Source organism: Neofelis nebulosa, chromosome 14, assembly GCF_028018385.1.
Source record: "Neofelis nebulosa isolate mNeoNeb1 chromosome 14, mNeoNeb1.pri, whole genome shotgun sequence".
Taxonomy (NCBI): Eukaryota; Metazoa; Chordata; class Mammalia; order Carnivora; family Felidae; genus Neofelis; species Neofelis nebulosa.
The window spans coordinates 48,836,980-48,856,413 of NC_080795.1; the positions used below are offsets into that span (position 1 = coordinate 48,836,980).

At 39.7% G+C, this 19,434-nt stretch overlaps 1 protein-coding gene and 2 long non-coding RNA genes across 7 annotated transcripts in view; all 3 read left to right on the plus strand.

Moving 5' to 3' along the window:
• The window catches only part of ATP6V1C1 (ATPase H+ transporting V1 subunit C1), a 48,324-nt gene extending 34,084 nt beyond the window's left edge, over positions 1 to 14,240 (plus strand). For both annotated transcript variants that reach the window (XM_058698739.1, XM_058698741.1), the window contains 6 exons: positions 1,126 to 1,194; positions 8,576 to 8,668; positions 8,761 to 8,854; positions 10,886 to 10,983; positions 11,836 to 11,962; positions 13,333 to 14,240. In XM_058698739.1, coding sequence (XP_058554722.1) covers positions 1,126 to 1,194; positions 8,576 to 8,668; positions 8,761 to 8,854; positions 10,886 to 10,983; positions 11,836 to 11,962; positions 13,333 to 13,428 — 577 coding nt within the window. In that variant the 3' untranslated portion in view covers positions 13,429 to 14,240. The remainder of the gene's footprint in view (positions 1 to 1,125; positions 1,195 to 8,575; positions 8,669 to 8,760; positions 8,855 to 10,885; positions 10,984 to 11,835; positions 11,963 to 13,332) is intronic.
• On the plus strand, positions 1,201 to 7,651 carry LOC131494403 (uncharacterized). The gene is made up of 2 exons (XR_009253386.1): positions 1,201 to 4,783; positions 5,024 to 7,651. It is a non-coding gene; the product is annotated as an uncharacterized LOC131494403 (long non-coding RNA).
• A 136-nt stretch (positions 14,241 to 14,376) lies between the features above and the next one.
• On the plus strand, positions 14,377 to 18,770 carry LOC131494401 (uncharacterized). 4 transcript variants are annotated; one of them, XR_009253383.1, is made up of 3 exons: positions 14,377 to 14,524; positions 17,301 to 17,362; positions 18,088 to 18,770. It is a non-coding gene; the product is annotated as an uncharacterized LOC131494401 (long non-coding RNA). The 4 variants fall into 4 exon arrangements; XR_009253384.1 differs by having other exon boundaries at positions 17,304 to 17,362; XR_009253381.1 differs by having other exon boundaries at positions 17,301 to 18,770.
• The last annotated feature ends 664 nt before the right edge of the window (positions 18,771 to 19,434 follow it).

Here is a 19,434-nt window from a genome sequence, read left to right on the forward strand (position 1 = left end):
TTGTTAATAAAATGAGGCCTTTCGATACTCATAGGAAGAATTAGAACTCTGTGTGCATGTGTGTCTATGAGAGAGAAACACTTAATGATTTCACTTCTGACTTGAACTGAAGTCTTGCTATCAGGGAATCTTTGGAGGATCCAAACTGAGGTGGAAAAGTTGGGGATTCTTCACAGTATCGGTGTACGAATTCTTCCTTTGCTGTGCTCTCCATTTTTTTTATCTGGTTACGAAATGGGGAGTATTAGAAAATGATGCCTCCTGGAAAGGATGGGAAAGCACCTCCGTTGAATTTACTGTGGCTACACTATCATCTGACTTCTGCTTTTCTCCCCTAACTTCAGAATACTATAGAGCACTGATTTTTTATAATAAATTTCTGTGTGTCTATGTTTTTATGCATGTAGGAAAATAACCTTTGTGCAGATAAAAGATTTGTCTCTGTTTTTATTGAAAATTTGTGTTTAAAATCAGACGTTTTTATAGTTTTCGCTTCGCTATTATTGAAACCTAGGACCTGGGGCACCTTCCATGATGAATTAGTCACTATCCTGACCTATAAATCCTGTAGTTCTTTATATTGCAAACATAACCTTCTCTCCCCACACCCCCAAAATCCGTTGGTCTGTAGAGAAAGTTGTTGCACAATGTTCTGTGGAGCATGGTTTACTGTCACTTAATTTACTCAATACTTCCTGGTACTTTGTGCTTTTGGTAAATAGTTTGATCCAGCCCTTCATAATGGCCAGTGAACAGAAATGATAGTGATTTCAGTATGGCCTTTGAATTTATTTATTTTTAATGAGGTAATGCATTATTGACTCTGAAGTTTGAAGGTAATTTAGAATGTATACTTTGCTTTACTACCTTTCCAAACTTAGTTCTAGGATGTGCCTCTTTTGCAATAGTTACTGGATGTAAGAGAGTGGTGAACTGTATTTCTTGCTTCACTGCTCACTGTATTTGAAATTCATTCTCAGTAGGAAACTTGAATTTTGTGTGTGACATAGATTTGAAGTATACTTTAGTTGAATTTCCTGTTTGTCCCATATTTTTTTCTGTCTCAGCATGGCAGGAGGTAAGACTTGTTTTTCTTTTCCGCTCCTTACTGTACCTTTTTTGCAGGTTAAACCACAACGACTGGATTAAGCAGTATGAAACACTAGCTGAAATGGTAGTTCCAAGGTCTAGCAAGTAAGTAGTAGTCTTTGTAAAACCTGTTGCTTTTCTAGAATTCCTTTTATAGTTGGGATGTTGGGTTAGGAAATATCTTTTTACCTTTTCTTTGTGTTAAGTTTATGGTTTCAGAACCATCTTTTTCACCTCATAAATAAGTTACGCCAACTCTAGTTATCACGATCATAGACCTGAGGGGATTTTGTACAATATGATCGACTCACTCATGTTTATAGGTGTAGAAGTTTGAGGCCACAGAGGTGAAGTGATTTGCCCAGAGTCGCACATGTCATTAATGGTAGGGCTAGAATTAGAACCTGGGTCACTGGTGTGGTACTTTTTCTGCTGTGCTGTGCCACCTTCTGAAAATGTTTTGTCCGGTATTTATTGTATACCTACTATGTGTCTGCCATTCATTTCTCTTGCAAAGGAAATGTACCAAAATGGCTGCTAGAGTACCATGTTGTTCTGTAAATACTCACCATCACTTTCCACTGAGCATAGAGACTGTGTAATCTGTATTTTCCATTAAAAATTTTGCATTTTAAATTTATAGATTAATATACATTATCTAATTTGATATTTACAACAATTCTGTGAACTGGTTGGAGCAGTTATCGCTCTTGTGGATAAAGAAGTAAAAATGCAAGAAGAGTTAAATAGTTATCTAAGGCATATGGCTGCATTTGGCTGTATTAGTGTCCGGTGACAAAGTTAGGACTAAAAGTCAGGTTTTTTAACATTAGGGCTCGTACTGTTGATGCTACCTTGTCATTTTTTTCCTGTGTTCTATCATTCCACGTGAGATGTTCTCCGAGGAAGTATTAAATACAGTATATATGCATCGCCCAAGGATTCTTTTGTGTGGATACCCCTCAAGAGGTGGCAACATGTGGTGAGAGGAAGGTATAGCAGATAGTAAAGAAGTGGTATTAGTGAGATTGGGCCCATGAAGTATTTGCTTTTCCAGTTTTTATATGGGAGGTACCTTAGTATAATAGAAAGAGTACTGGACCCAGGGATTTGAGTTCTATTGCTGGTTCTGCTACCAACTTGCTGTGTGACCTGGGGTGAGTCTTAATTTCTCCGGGCCTCATTTTCTTTGTAAAAAGAGCATAGCACCTTCCCAGTACACGTTATGAGGTTGTTTTAAGGCTTGATAAGGTATACAAAACATGAGGTCATATGATTATCGAAGTTTCATGAATGTTGATTTTTTGAGAACTAAACCACAAACCCCTGCTCATCACAAATGTTTTTTTTTCCCCATTTCGGGGAATACCTTCTGTTCACACACCAGCCCTTCGCATGGCAAACTGAAGACCAAGGTGGTGTCTTCATATTAGTTTTCCACTGAAGGACAAATAACAACTGCATATACCTTTGTACTCTGTAGGCCATTAAAGCCAAAGAGGTTGACTTGGTGTCCAAGAGGCAGGGGAAGGAGGGGACTACGGACCCAGTGCATATGGAATGCAAGTTGTATATATGCCAGGCCTAAGGTCCAGAGGAGTGGTGTGGAGACACGTTTCCAATTTACTCTGAAAGAAGGACTCTAAAAATATTACTTCAGAGAGTTGTATCTTTTGAAGATTAATTTAGTAGTTTAGAGGAAAAAATGCCAGGTGGGAATGGTTTAGTGTAGACAACACCTGTCTTCTGAATGACAGATGAGTACTCCCTGACCACCAGTCGGTGGAAACATCTGTTCTACCTTTTTCTCAGTTCAAAAGACATTTGGAACCATTGCCGTGAGGCTTAGCTTTTTAAATTTAGTCCGCAAGAACAGCAGCATCTCAGCCGGCACCGTGAATAGCACGATTCACTCATGGGGGACAGACAGGCTGTAGTGGGTTAGTCTGGAATTTTGTCCATTGTTCAGGAAAGAACTCTAGGACTTGATGCTGGTTTTTTTTTTTGCTGATCATAGTAACTAACATTTTTGAGTAGCTGCTGTGTGCTAGTAATTTTTCTAAGTGCTTTATTTTTAAGTCATTTGTGAGTAGTAATGCATTCACTTGTCGCTTCTTGGTACGTAAGTCCTTACTTGGGAGCAGTGAAGAGGAGAGTGGAATTGTGAGGTAGGAGAATGGATTGAAAAATACTGTCTTCAAACCTGAAGGAAACAATGTCACTTAAAAAACCCTTAGAATCTTGCTGTCTGCAAAATTTTCTACTTAACTCTTAAAATTATTGCAGACTTTGAGCCATGCCACTGTTGTGTAGATAAGTGTAGGGATGCGTGTAAATGCCATGCAAAGTTACGGCCAAAGAAGTGGAGGCTGACTGCAGTTCTGCTTCTTGTTGGAAAGCCTGCTCAAAGAGAGGTGTTTTTCACCACCTAAGTGGTACTTAGGGTTACCACTTTTCTTTTTCACGTACTTCTGCTTGTGAAGATAGTCTGACCAGGTCCAATTGCTAGTTAGCTTTGCCTTTTCTGTGTTTTTGGAAGCAGTACCACAAATGCATTGGTTCTTCACTGAGATTGGTGTTCAAGGGGCTAGAGGAACGTAGCTAGGAAAGCCTAGAAAAAACTTGTGCAGAGAAGTTTCCTTTGGGTTGTATAGCTGGGCTTGCGAAGATAACTTTTATGAAGAAAAGCAGGAGAGATGCCCCTGCAGTGACGTGGGAAGATTGTTTAGGGGACAGAGAAGATGGCAGGTCTGAGTCTTAGGAGTGAACTAAGAAATCAGAAGTGGCAGGCAGAGTTCAGTGAGCTCCAGAAGCACGGCCACTCACATGGGTTACTGAAAGTGCCGTGAAACACCTGGAAAATGTTGACGTTTCCTTCAGGCCTGGTTACATCTGTGTGAAGATAGTGCTGCTACTTCTATGTAATAGAACTAAAAGAAGGGAGTGTGTTTGGGTCATTTATTTGAATCTAGTAGAACTTAGGCAAGCTGAGTTAAGCCAAACTGAGCTCCTTTTTAGGCTGTTCCTGGCCAGTTCCTAGCCAGCATCACATCTGGGAAGTGTTTACATCCATGTTTAATCATGAAAAGATGGTACTTTCTTACCTCTTTCCTCTCCCTCTGGTTTTCATTTTGTTTCTATACCTTGGTCTCATATATCACTTAAGGTCACTGCTTGTTTTGGCTTGGTTTGAAATCCCTCCAGCTTCTGGCTTGTCAGCTCCCTGTTCCCTGCCACTCACAGATCTCCAAGTCCACTTGAGTTTTGCATGCTCTTCCCTTGCCACATCCCTGACTTCTAGAAAGGCTTTACTTTTAGAAAGGCTTAAACCTGTAATCCAGCTCTTGACCCAGAGCCTTCTTTCTGTTTTTTTTTTTTTTTTTTTTTCACTGTGACAGAACCTGCTCTTTGACCTTGTCCACATCTCCAGTCCACCCCTTTACCTTGACATTGTTGATTTCCTCCAGTCATGCTGCTTCTCCTGCTGAACCTGGACTCTGAAGTCATCACTTTAACTGTTGTCCTGCGTGCACCATTGTCTCTGGACCCTGTGACTTCCTGTGACTTCCTCCCCTCATTAGCCTGTAATGCAGCCTCCTGGCTTCTATGCCTGAATTGCATGAGTGAGACAGAATGTGGTAGCCCTGAGTATTGGCTAGTGGACTTGGACTCTTCTGTCTTAGTGGGACAACCTGTTCTTCTGTCAGCGCCTTTTCTTTTTTTTATTTTTTTATTTATTTATTTATTTTTATTTTTGGGACAGAGAGAGACAGAGCATGAACGGGGGAGGGGCAGAGAGAGAGGGAGACACAGAATCGGAAACAGGCTCCAGGCTCCGAGCCATCAGCCCAGAGCCTGACGCGGGGCTCGAACTCACGGACCGCGAGATCGTGACCTGGCTGAAGTCGGACACTTAACCGACTGCGCCACCCAGGCGCCCCTGTCAGCGCCTTTTCAACCCCCCCCAGGGCTCTGGCCTCTGCCTGCGGCTTTGGGACCCTGAAATCTCCATCTGTGGCCTGGTGATCCCCATAGTTTCAGACTTACACGCCTGGATTTCTCGGGCACTGCACATGTCTGTACGTCGGTAACTACAATAGGACATTGTCCCCCCAACCTCAGCCTCAGTCGCCCATCTCCCTTGTGTGTGTGGGAGCAAGATCTGCCTAGTTACCAAACCAGAACATGGGAGTCCTTCATTTTGAACTCTTCCCTCTCCCTCCCCCACCCCCGGCCCACCCCAATTTAACCAGCTGTGTTATTTCTACCATCCGTAGCATTTGGTTGAACCATATGAAATTGCTATTTTGTAGGTCAAAAGTGGTCAGATACCAACAATTCATACAGGTCCACCCACTTAAAGCTGTTCCTCCCCCTCTTCCCCTCCTCCCCCGCCCCTCACTCCCTCAGCTACTAATACTGCTTTAGTTTAGACTCCCATCTCTTGCCTGGCCTATTGTAATTGCCATTATCTGGGCTCCTTATCTCCAATATTTTCTTCTTCTCATCAGTCTCCTGCATTGCTGCCATTTTCATTTTTGTGGTGTACCAGTCTGTTACTGGCACGTGTGTGTACACACACACACACACACACACACACACACCCTTCGTACCCTGTGTTCCAGCTACACTTCTTTCTGGCAGTTCCCCAAATGCACCATGCTATTCCACACCTATATGCGTTTGCATATGGGCTTCTACTGGCGTGTTCTCTTCTTTGCCTGTCTTTCAGACTTCCACTTGGCATCACTGCTTTTGTGAAACTCTTTAATGTTCTCTGAGGTAAAGTTGGTTTTTGAAATTATTTTTTTAATGTTTATTTATCTGAGAGAGTGGGAGAGGGAGAGGGAGAGAATGAGTGGGAGAGGGACAGAGAGAGGGGGAGACAGAATCCGAAACAGGCTCCGGGCTCCACGCTGTCGGCACAGAGCCCGACGTGGAGCTTGAACTCATGAACTGTGCAATCCCCAGCTGAGCTGAAGTGGGACGCTTGACTGACCGAGCCACCCAGGTGCCCCTGAGATAAAGTTATTAATTCCCTTTTTGCCCCTGTATGTCACATATATCTTCTGATGCACTGACAACTCTGTATCGTGTTATTTGTTTCTTTCTGTTTCCTTTATTAGACCCGTGTCTTGAGGTCAGAGAACCACTTTGTCTTAGTTTTGTTCCTTTTTTTTTTTTTTAAGTTTAGTTTTGAGAGAGAAAGCACAAGTGAGGGAGGTGACAGAGAGAGAGGGAAAGAGAGAGAATCCCAAGCAGGCTCCACACTGTCAGTGCACAGGCTGATACGGGGCTTGAAACCATGAGATCCTGACCTGCGCCGAAATCAAGAGTTGGACACTTAACTGACTGAGCCACACAGGCACCCCCTAGTTTTATTCCTAATATGTAGCAAGAGCTGTGCACGTTTATAGAGAGACGCAGTACGTGCTTTTGTGGTGGTGGTGGTGTGTGTGGTTTTTGTTTTGTTTTTGAGGCTGAGTACATGTTAAATGATTGAAAGTCCATTGTACCAAGGACACGTGGTTGGTTTTTTTTATAAGATTTTAAGAAATCTCTTTCCTGGGGATAGGAAGGAAAAGCAAATAAATGGTTTCTATTTATTTTTTTCTTAATAAGGTAGCACAGCAGGATTTAGTCCTAAAATAAGACTGAATTTTTATCGTGGCTCCCTTCATCATAAGGATTTTAAATACACCAAACAACTTCGCCGTGACCTAGGTCTCTACGTGACAGAGGAGCCTGCGTAATAGACACCCTGCTCATGGTCTCAGAGCATGTCAGACATCAGGCGCTTTTGAAACGGTCTTTAAAACAGCAGAGTACCGTATGAATTTAAAAGATTACTGTGACAGTGGTGGGATATTGTTAGGGGTCTGTAGTAGCCTGTCAGGTTGGATTTGGATTTCTTTTGATCACAGTGTGCATATTAGAGTCAAGCCTGGTAGACCAGAAGATCATTAAAGGTTTTTTATTAAGTTCTGTCCACTTGGTAGCTGCCTTGCTTTGGATTTGATAGTCACTGGGAGCAGGAACTAAGGGTAATCGTTTTGAGAGGGCACCTTTCATTTAAAAAAAAAAAAAATTTTTTTTTTTTTAATTTTATTTTAAAGTAATCTCTGCATCCAATGTGGGGCCGAATCTCACAACCCCAAGATCAAGAGTCACACGCTCTGCCGACTGAGCCAGCCAGAGAGGGCACCTTTTAAAAGGAAGTTTAAATGTTCTAAGTCCGCAGTAGCTGCGTTTCTGTGTCAGTGATGACAGTGGCCATTCCTCCCAGAGGCATCTGCTGGGCCTATTGCTGGAGAGGAAGACTGAGAATCAGTGGCTTCAGTTCTTCTAGCCATTCTGCATTAAAGCATTGTAGTTGCCTCCTGAATTAACTGCCAATCAGGCAGTTCTTAGACTTCCTGGAAAAACTAAACTTTCCCCCCCCCCACCCATATTTAGTAAAATATCTTTGAATTCCACAAGCACTCCCTCAGGTTTATAAAACATTTTTTTCTGATTTTAGAAGTACCATGTTATAAATAAAAACTAAACAAATTAAAAAAAAACCCGATACAGGAAAGATAGAAAGGAGAAGAGACCCCCCCCCCCCGACCCGCCACCCACCACCAAGTGATTCTCTTGCCCCACCATCATCACTGTTGGAACAATTCAGTGTATAGCTTCATAGACCTCATACATGGGATTCTGTACATAAGTAGCTGTAGGTAAGTTTTGAAAGCCAAATCAGGATCATAGTATACATGAACTGTGGAGTTTGCCTTTCTATCAGTGGGTCTTTCCCCCAGGCATTTCAGATGTATATGGTAGTTAAAATTTCCCCATCGTGTCTAGAAAAGTCATTCCAGTGATGTCCATGGGAACTGTGACTGGAGGAAGTTCTGATCTTGCTGCTGGGATCTTCTGGAGCCTAGAAGGAAGCCCTGAGATGCATAAAAAAAAATCTGAGATGCGTCAGAAGTTGTTTAGACCATTGCATTTGTCAGTTTTTGAGTTAAGATGTGGAGGGAGACAAAGGAAAGATCTGTGGTAGCAGGTACTGGCAATGCAGAGAGGGTGGGCCAGGCCTCAGTGGGCTGGGTTGGGCTGGAGAGAGAGAGGATTTGTTTTCCAGAAGAGAAGAAGGTACTTATTAGCAAGAAAGCAGGGAAACTCTGGAAATAAACTGGCTCCTGGTTTTGCCTCAGCCAGCCTGGCACTGTTACAGATTGAAAAGCATGGTCCTTAGAGTTTGGACACTTCACTTGAGTTAATGTTGGATTTTGTTGGGTTAGAGAGAGGTAAATGTAACATAGGGCTGTGAAGGCATTGTAAATAAAAAATCGTAAACACAGATGGTTAGCATTGAGGTGGTTTGGGAAGAAGGGCTGCTGCCCTTTACTGTTCCTCCTCCTCCTGTTTGTGAAGTCTGCCCTCAGTGTGAAAGAGAGGAATAAATATCAAACTTTAAATGGACTTTTTTCCCCCATAGTGTACTCTCAGAGGACCAAGACAGTTACCTTTGCAATGTCACCTTGTTTAGGAAGGCAGTTGATGACTTCAGACACAAAGCCAGGGAAAACAAGTAAGATTATTATTTTTTGATTTTTAATTTGTTGATTACCTATATACACAGAGTGGACAATTTTGGTTTTCTCCCCGCTCCCCAAAATTTAGATTCATCGTTCGTGACTTCCAGTATAATGAAGAGGAGATGAAAGCAGATAAAGAAGAAATGAACAGGCTTTCTACTGACAAGAAAAAGCAGTTTGTATGTGTTGTTAATATTCAATATTATCAGTGTTAAGCAAAAGAAGAGGGCAGCACTGCTTTCTTCTTTTTATTTAAAAGAAAACTCTGATTTTACTTTTCAGACACTTGGTTTTAGTTATTTTTTCTATTTTAATAGTTTTTTTTTTTTTTTTAAGTTTATTTATTTATAGAGAGACAGAGAAAGAGAGACTGACTCCCAAGCAGACTCCACGCTGTCAGTGCATTGCCCGACACAGGGCTCAAACTCATGAACTGTGAGAGCATGACCTGAGTTAAAATCAAGAGTCATATGCTTAACCACTGAGCCACCCAGGCGCCTCTGGTTATTATCTCTAAACAGACTTCGATCTGTGAATAGTTATCTTGAAATCATACCTTTAATTATTCCATCTAAATCCCTACGAGCGATTATTTTAATTAAATAGTATTCTTTCTTTTTCAGTAAGAATTTTCACTTGAGGCAAATTTTTTTAATGCTGCAATCTTATACTGAAGCAATTGGTATTTAAACCACTGGAGAGTTCTAGTATGTTCTGGGCAAAATGGGGAAGGGGGATAAAATTGTGAAAACGGAAGATGGTGTCAACTTCCTTGCCATCTTTGAAGTGCTGGATTATTGTGAAGACAAAAAGCTTGTCTGGGAGGGGAAGAATGACTGAAAATGGATTTCTCTTGAAATGGAAAAAGAAATAAAAGCAAATCCCATTGGAAATTATTCCTAGGTACTTTATAAACCATATCATCTCATTTGGGATAAAACTAACCCTAACCAAGTAATGCCCAGTAAAACCAACTTGTTAGGAAGGACCAAAACCCTTTTAAAGAACAGATATTTTAACCAAAGATTTTTCACTTTGTCTTATGATCCTTTTTCCTTAAATTAATTGGTTGGTACATTGAATGAGCCTAATATGTTGTCTAAATAACTTAGCTGAACTTATCATGTATGTCTTTTAAGTATTGAGAGGCAGTATTGAGTTATTTGAAAGCTGTTTCTTTGAAGAAGTATTTTTATTTAATACTGGAAATCATACTGAATACTTTAAGTTCAAAAAGAACTTAATGTAATCGAATCTTTAAAAGTTTGGAATGTGCAGAGGTTTAAGAGATCTAGATGAATATCCCTGATTTTACAAAAGAAAAAATTAAGACCTAGGGATAGGTATTAAATGATTTATTGCAGGGCGCCTGGTGGCTCACTCGGTTAAGCATCTGACTTTAGCTCAGGTCATGGTCTCACGGTTCATGAATTCATCCCCGGCTTGGGCTCTCTGTTGTCAGCACAGAGCCCACTTCAGATCATCTGTCTCCCTCTCTGCACACCCTCTCAAAAATAAACAAACATTTAAAAAAAAAAAAAAGACTTATTGCATAACTTTTTATCCTTGTTCCTGAGAAGTTGTTTGTAAATTGAATTCTATTTTAAATGTCTGAAATGTATTGCATAATACATCCAGGTTTTTGTATTTTGGTTTTCAAGCATAGGGCACATCTGTATTCTGTATCAGTTTAAATTACTTTCATTAAAATGTATGTCTTTTCCTGTGTAGTGAGTAGGTTCTGTGAATTTTAGTGTCTACTGAGGTAATAGAGTAGTGACTAACCCTTTAATTTTATTGAAGATGAAGCATCCAAGATAATGAGAATAATGAAACATTTTTAAAAACGAATTATAATGTGATTTGATTTTCTTGTAGATTCTTACTAGATAGTCACTCCTTTAAAAATATTTGATTTGTTGGGCGCCTGGGTGGCTCAGTTGGTTAAGCGTCTGACTTCAGCTCAGGTCATGATCTCCTAGTTCGTGAGGTTGAGCCCCATGTCGGGCTCTGTGCTGACAGCTCAGAGCCTGGAGTCTTCTTCAGATTCTATGTCTCTGTCTTCCGCCCCTCTCCTCGTGTGCTCTCTCTCTCTCAAAGAATAAACATTAAAAAAATGTTTAAAAAAATAAAATAAAAATATTTGATTTGTCTATTTTTAATTGCCATTTCTATACTAAATTTGTGGTAATTTTTTTTCCTTTTTATAGGGACCACTTGTACGGTGGCTGAAAGTAAATTTCAGTGAGGCGTTTATTGCGTGGATTCATGTGAAAGCGTTGAGAGTTTTTGTTGAGTCTGTCTTAAGGTAAAGAAAGTTAATTAAGAAACTTGAAATTGAAGGGGTCATAGGTCCCTTTACATTGGCCTCTTTGTTATAACACACAGTCCAGTGATGGGAAATTGCAGCCGAGAAACCGAAGGGACAGCTATGAGGGAGAGATCGGCAGTATCACACGTGCATGTTAGTCTTGTCCTTAATACCAGGATTAGAAAAAGTGATCCATGCTGCTGTACTCCCTGATTCTTTTCTTGTGTAGTTAAGCTAAAAGTAAATTATACACTATTTAGCCAATGTTTGCTTAAAAGAAGATGTTTTGTATGTTTTATAGGTAGTTTAGTACACAGTGTATTGGTGACTTATTTGAAATCATTGTTTCATATTAACCTAAAATGTTTTATTTTGAGACACTTAAAAATCTCAATCATCTTGTGATCCTCTGTACATTTTGCTTATATTAGAAATAGTTCAAAATGCTTGCCTGTAACCATGCTCACTCTTTGTAAATTTCATTGGTTTTTCAAGATGTGAGTAATTATGTTTATTATTATGAAGGTGTCTACTAAGTGTACATATTATTGCTATTTGCTGGGATTCATAGATTCATAGATTACCTTAGAAACTGAAGAGTAATTAAAAATAATTCCTAGTAGACAATTGGCTCTCATTTTAAGGAAAGATTTCTAGTGGACAGTGAGGACCAGAGAAGATTTGAGTTTCTTTGTATAATTAGCTGAACTTGCAAAGGTGATCATTAAAATGAGGTACCCTGTCTCTATTAACTGTGATTAAAGAAGAGTATGAGAATATTTGCTTTGAAACAAAAGTCTGTTTATATGTTTACTTGTGTTACACACTACACGTTTGCTTCCTGATAAGGTATGGCTTGCCCGTGAACTTCCAAGCAATGCTCCTTCAGCCCAATAAGAAAACAATGAAGAAACTAAGAGAAGTATTATATGAATTGTATAAACATCTAGACAGCAGTGCGGCAGCTATTATTGATGTAAGTACTTATTCGGTATTTTATTAGAGTAGGAACTGGAATTAATTTCAGAAAAAATTATTGGAAGGAGATAGAAAAGGGATAGTAAATATCCTATTATTTAATCTATCTTTTTTAATTGCTTTGAGATTCTCCATTAATTTGTTAGCTAAACATAGCAAGTAATTTACATTGTTTACTGTTTTATACTAGTTAGAGCAGTGCTTTGCTTCTAAGCCAGTCATTATCTTGCTATAGATCAGATGTTCATAGCTGTGGAAATAAAGAAGCAACCAGTGATACACTTGTTTACAAAAGTTAATAAATGGCAGAGAAGAAGAAAATAAGTAGTTATTTTAACTGTATTTGGTAGAAGTAGCAAAGTCAGTAGAGGAGCATTTTAAAGGGAACTGTCAGTTTTCTAAACGGGTGTCTTTATATCTTCTTTTAAACAGAGGATATAAACAACATACGTGTGTTTTTGGTATTGCCGTTTGTTTAAAAATTGTAGTGGGCTTTTATTTCATATTTTTTTATTTCAAATACCTTGATTTTCTTTTCGTTTTAAGGATGGTAGTATGTCACTCACATTTGCATTAGTTAGAACCCATGGAAAGTCAGTTTTTCTTGATAGAAGAAAATGAAGGAAATTACTTCCTACATTATCAATAAAAAATGATGTCCAACTATTTGATACATAATTTCCTACCAGTGTATTCTTAAAACATGCATAAATAGTAAGTGATATCAGGGGCGCCTGGGTGGCTCAGTCAGTTAAGCGACTGACTTTGGCTCAGGTCATGATCTCACAGTTCGTGAGTTTGAGCCCCGCATAAGGAGGGCTCTGTGCTGACAGCTCAGAGCCTGGAGCCTGCTTTGCATATTCTCTCTCTCTCTCTCTCTCTCCTCTCTCTCCTCTCTCTCTTCTCTCTCTCTCTCTCTCTCTCTCTCTCTGGTCTTCCCCCGCTCATGTTCTGTCTCTCTCTCCTTCAAAAATAAATAAAAACATTTTTAAAACATTTAAAATAGTAAGTGATATCATTAAAATTATGCTTGGTTTACTTCTGTTCAACATTTTATAAGCCATATGTCCCATAAACCCAATATCCCAAACCTGAGATTTAAAAATTTTTTTAAATTTTATGCATTGGTAGGATTATGGTTAAACACCTACAGGCTTTGGAGTCAGTGCTTAAATCTGGCTTTACTACTTACTGTGTTTCCTCATTGGCAAAATAGGAGTAACAATGCCTAACTCAGATTAAATTAGGGTAAACATACAAACTTAGCCCACAGTAGGTGGTCAATAGGAAGGTGAATGGTAATACTTAGTTTGTTCTTTTTTTGATTTCTGTAAGTATTTCATTGAATAATTCTGATTTTTTCCATAGGCTCCTATGGATATTCCAGGCTTAAACCTGAGTCAGCAGGAATACTACCCCTATGTGTACTACAAGATTGATTGCAACTTGCTGGAATTCAAGTAAAAAAGAGCTCCTTCCCAGACAATCCTGTCCCTGTGTTGGTGTATTCTAACAGAAATAGGTTACAGTATGACAGTACTTTTAACTCTCTATTGTCCTTTGCTTGCTTCTGACCCCCTCTCCTAGGTGAGTTCTTCTGTAGTGGTCCATTTCTCAGTATTTTCTTGTTCAAGGAAAATAGATGTCTTATTTCTTTTTATTGATCAGGTCTGTAAATGTGTACTAAAAAAAAAAAATCAGAGTTTATTTATAAACAGAATAGTTTATTTAAAGACAAGGTCTTTCCTCATTGTGGTATGCATTAATTCCATTTGTTACTGTTGTGCACAAAAACCTTGTTTACAAGGGAGTGGTAAATGTTTATACCATTTTGTTCACTGTATTTAGTAGACATAACTGTTTAATAGTGACTGAATCATGATGTAAAGAAATGTGACAATATTCAGGTATGTGCTTTCTGAATGTTTCAAATTACAATCTGTGAGCACTGTTGACACCCACAGGAGAGAATAAAATGACCTGTGCAAAGGTGCATTGTGGTGTGTGTAACTTTGGAAGGTGACAGTTGAGTTTGCGAGTTTGATAAATGATATTGTAGCTAACTTGCTGTCCCACTTGCAGGGTTTTGTTATGTATGGAGTGTCGACCATTTGTGTCTGACTCGGGTATGATTTAAGTGTGCCAAATCTGGGTCCCAGCACAAATGTAAAGATTATTTTTCAACGTATGACGGATATTTACATTTGGACACTAGACTTTGAGTTCGCTCAAATTAAGAGAAGGGCCAACTTTGAATAAAGTATAGCAAAACTGTGCAGTTTCGGTCATTTGTGTTGTGTAAGTCCTTGTTTTACAGGTTTCCTTTTTTTTTTTTTTTTTTTTTTTTTTTAACGTTTATTTATTTTGGAGACAGAGAGAGACAGAGCATGAACGGGGGAGGGTCAGAGAGAGAGAAGGAGACACAGAATCCGAAACAGGCTCCAGGCTCTGAGCTGTCAGCACAGAGCTCGACGCGGGGCTCGAACTCACGGACCGCGAGATCATGACCTGAGCCGAAGTCAGCCGCTCAACCAACTGAGCCACCCAGGAGCCCCCACAGGTTTCCTTTTTAAGATTTGTGATAAAAGGCTTCATTTTGACATATATGTCATTGATGACATGGTCTGAAAAGAGGCAGTGTTAGTTTTAAAAATCTCTGAAATGGTGTGACTTAGTTTCACATCCTGAAGGAACTTTTAGAAGCGGGTTTTGTGGCAGTGCGAGCCTTCCTGTGCACTCCCAGGCTTGCACATGGGAGAGAGAAGTTTCTGTTGTAAGGGCATTTCTAACCTATTCTATTCCTTCTAGAAATTAACCTTCCAAATACTTTCTACTTCAAAAATTTATACTGTTATTTCAAGAGAAATTAACTTCAAATTCAGACTTTTGTAAAGTAAACAATGAGAGATGACCCTTCCTGCCTCTCACATTTCTTCTTAAGGAAGTTTTTGTGTATTCTTCCAGGCCTTTTACTAGATTTCCACAACGTGTATATCACACACATGCCAACACTTTATTTTTAAATAAAAGTAGGATCAGACCGCATATATTCTGTCACTTGCTTTTTTGCTTACTGGTAACATCCAGAAGAGCCACAGGTCCATCTGTCTAGAGCTACCTCAGTTTCTCTTAACTGGCTGCATGGTTTTCCATCATGTATTTGTGCCATAATATAGCTGACTGGATGACTATACAGGTTATTTTTTGCTTTTGCTCTTAACAAACACTGCTGCAGTAAACATCCTTCTAATACCTTTGTTTACTTGTATTAGTATTTCCATATGCAAGACCTTGGGACTGGGGTTCACAGGTCATAGGTATGTATATTTAAAGTTTCGACACGAACTGCCAAGTTATCTGTCAGAATTCTAAATTTAACACACGTTCAGAATGCAGATTTTATTTTCAATTTTCCTTTGGATAAGAGGCAGCTGAAAATTTTTGGTTTTGATATCAGAAAATTCTGGTTCTCTGCCTTCTGTTGCAAGCGTCGTTTCGAGTCTTAGTATCTGTACAATGGGCATAATCTGGGGTCGGGGATGTGTTTTGACAATTACAGTAAAAGATTGGTAGGCCTACGTGATGACTTTAAGGTTTTACTTGGACTGTAACATGTTTTGACCCATGTAGGTAGGGATTATTTCAAGTTTAAAATCCCAGCGTACATTTGGAACTTGGGAACTTTCACTATAATTTCTGTCAGGGATGCAGAGTGGCTGAGAGTGTAGCTGAGGAGCCCAGGCCCACCTCTGCTACTGATGAGCCCTGTATCTCCACACCCCGGTCCCTCCTTCATAGACTGGGGACAACCTGAGTGCCCACCTCATAGGGCCGCTATGCTGACTGAAATAGATCCCCCCCTGCACACGGAGTGCTTTGGTGGCTGGGGAGAGAGCTTATTAGATGCACGTACTCACCATCCTAGATGAGTGCCTGTAGCTTCTTTTCACCCGTGTTTAATCTGAGAATTTCGAGATTTGTGACATTGTGGAGTCCCGAAGATAGAAGGAAGGAAGTGTGTGTGCGCGCGCGCGCGCGTGTGTGTGGTGGGGTGAGTAGAGTTTGTGTACGTAGCATAATGTTAAAGCAGTGTGGGTCTCTGAGCTTCAGTCTGCATTGAAGTTTTTACACCTGTGATGGCAGCCATTGTTTCTGGGAAGGGACTCTTCCTACTGTTTTGCCCTGTTTGCTTCAGAGGCTGCTGGTTCTCTGAGACAGAGCTCAGATAACTTTGACATTCATTAGACATTTGTTGGGTGTCTGTCAGAGACCATTCCGCCGGTGCTCTCAACACTTGTTGCCTCACCCCTTCCCTGTGTTGTTTGTGCTGGAAGGACTGGTGGTCCCCATTCTACCTTTGGAGGCTTAGGGGCAAAGCATTGTAGTGGTTTCTTAGATCTCACAGATTTTGAGTTGGAGTCAGAACTTGAGCTCTTGAAGAAGTCTTGAAGACTTCTGACTGCTGGGCTCTTTTGTCCATATCATGCCTCCTGCCCTCTGCTGGGTCCTGTAGGAGTGAGCCAGACATATTCCTTCACCTTCACCTTCACCCCAAAAGGTCACAATATAGAAAAGGCAATTAAGTGTAGTTCATGAGATAGTAAACTGCGCTGGTGTTTGGCAGGAACTTGGGAGCCCAGACATTTTCGTTGGTGACAGGTCATGATGTGTCTAGCTGTTGTATGCTAATTTCAGCAGCTCAGGTAATTCAACCTGGAAGGTTTTCCTACCTGCTGAAGTTGTTCTTAGGCAGACACCATGTGGTCTGGATGGATCAGACTCCCATGCAGCTTTTTAAATAAGGACATACCAAGTAATACCTTTCAAGTAATACTTTGTGCATCACAAATACTCAGCAAATGTAAACTTTCCTTTGTTCTCACTTCAAAATTAAATAGTCCCAAATGTTGGAAATAAGATAACAAGAAATTGATCTAGATATGAGGTTATTCTCCTTTATTCTCTTTAGGCACCCTCCCCGCCCCCCTTTTTTAAAGAAATAGCAAATGCACTAGGTTAAAAACCATACATACACATATTATAGAATAGCCTATAATGAAAGCCGTGCTCTGTAGGAAAAAAAAATGGTTGTTTTTATCTATTAGCATCAGTAAAAGATGGTTTCTACTAGAAGATCTGTAACAATATTATGTTCTAGAGGAAGTACATTGAAAACTATGGTAACTTAGTTTTCTGTAAATTGAAGTTTAACCGTTTCAGTAAAGTAAACTTGTTTAGGGTCTTTATTTTTCTAGCCTAGATAGCTTTAGATTAATATGAATGTAATTCTGGCCTTTTTAGAAAATATAACCCACCAGAACTATTTTATTTACCAGCAGATTCACCCTTAGGACAGATTTTCATCCGGGCCCCGTGACTTGGAGAAAAAGGGAACAAGGTAACGCCATGGAACTGATCGGCAGTAGGGGATAGCTCGTGGGATGGTTAGCTAGAGAAGAAAGTGAAACTGATGAGAAACGACAACGTACTTCGCACCAAGAATGGTCAAGATAATGCAAGAAGAAGAAAGTTTAAAATGAAGCAGTAGTGAGCAAACACAAACAGATTTCCTGACAGTTTACCTAATAGTGAAATTGATTAGATCCGTAATGGTTGTTACTTGGGGAATTTAATAAGAATGCAGATTCATTGCCATACTCCACAGAGATGTGGTAAGTCTTGCGTAGGTCCGAAGAATAATCTACATTTTTTAAAAAAATTTTTTTTATTTTTATTTATTTTTTTTAACGTTTATTTATTTTTGAGACAGAGAGAGACAGAGCATGAACGGGGGAGGGTCAGAGAGAGGGAGACACAGAATCTGAAACTGGCTCCAGGCTCTGAGCTGGCAGCACAGAGCCTGACACGGGGCTCAAGCTCACGGACCGCGAGATCATGACCTGAGCCGAAGTCGGCCACTTAACCGACTGAGCCACCCAGGCGCCCCGAATAATCTACATTTTTAACAAACACCCAAGAGACTTGGATGCTGGTGATCAGCCAGCTAAGTGAGACTACCCTTGGAAGACCTTTCCTCTGAACCCCCAGATAGGGTTGTTGATTTAGGATTTGGGAGCATGTTGGGGTCTCGTTCAAATAGTGATTCTTCTCTCTTTCTCACAGACAACACTCAATAGGATCATTAAGGATAAATCAGCTTTGCTACTCTGCCACCTAAAGAAGCATTCTACATTATTATTAATCAGCAGAACCAGAAAGTTCTGCCTCCACAGAAACTGATGAATGCAGGTGTCTTCTACTCTGGCAAGGCCATAGAATATCAAATTGAAATTTGTAAAAATAACCTAAAGTGACCAGAATCACATTTCTATCCTTTATATGAAAACCCACTTTGGGAATGATTTATCACTGCTTATAAGAGTGTAAAAGAACAACCAAAACAGATTTTCAGAGAATGGTTTGTATGAGGAAACAAAAGGATATTAAGAAAAAAGTGAAAACAGTTGGGTGCAGCAAAGATAATTGTTGATGTCAGACTGAAAAAGGAAAAACCGTATATATTTGAACTTCAAAATATTTTTTTTTAACCAGAGGATGAACAGAAACTATCCAGAGTATCAAATCCAGAGAGCAGCTTTGATGTATTTTGCTGTTTCCTAGGTATGTGGATGACCTCTTTGGATGGTTCTGTGACAAATCATTCTTAAATTACCTTTTATCACCACCACAACTTGCCAGATCTTAACTATCTTGGTACATAGTTGGGTTGATTCTCAGAGTAGGTACAGGTCAGTCCAGTTTTTAATGTGAGAAGCAGAAAGTCACTTTTTTTTGTTTTTTTTTTTTTTAAAGAAATTGTGACTACACAGGTACTATATTTCACCACAAGAGGGCGCTCTGGTGCCATCTAGAAGCAAACAGGTAGTTTACCCCCCAACTCCCCCACATGGTTTATTTATGAAACATATAGTCAATTTAGAGAAGCCCGCAAAAACTAGGTAATGTTCTGATTAGGAATATTTTGTTACAAGCATTTATTCATATAAAGGTCTCAGAAAATTCTAGACAACTTGTATTCATTTTGTGACTTAATCCAACCTGTGTGTGTGTGTATGAGGCGTTTTGTGTATAGAACCAGTGTTTAGAACCCAAATACCTTTAGGTGACTAGTGCCAGCCAGTGACAGTTTTCACCAAAGATAAAATGCAAAAAGTAAGGATATATATATACAACCTGTCTGTCCACCTGTGTGCACATATGTTCATTTATTCAGCAGACAGCTTTCTAGCACATACCGTCAATCAGGTATTGTTTTAGGTACCAGGGATGTGATGCTGGGCAGGAAAAAGGCACTGAGCCTAACAACCCCCGATTAGAAAAAGTATTGTAATTACTGATCTGTGAAATCAAAAGTCTGAAAACATACTTGAGGAGATCTGTCCATAAAAGTCAACCTATCAACCTATATAATATCAGTGAGTGAAGAATAGACTTTTTCCCTTTTTTTTT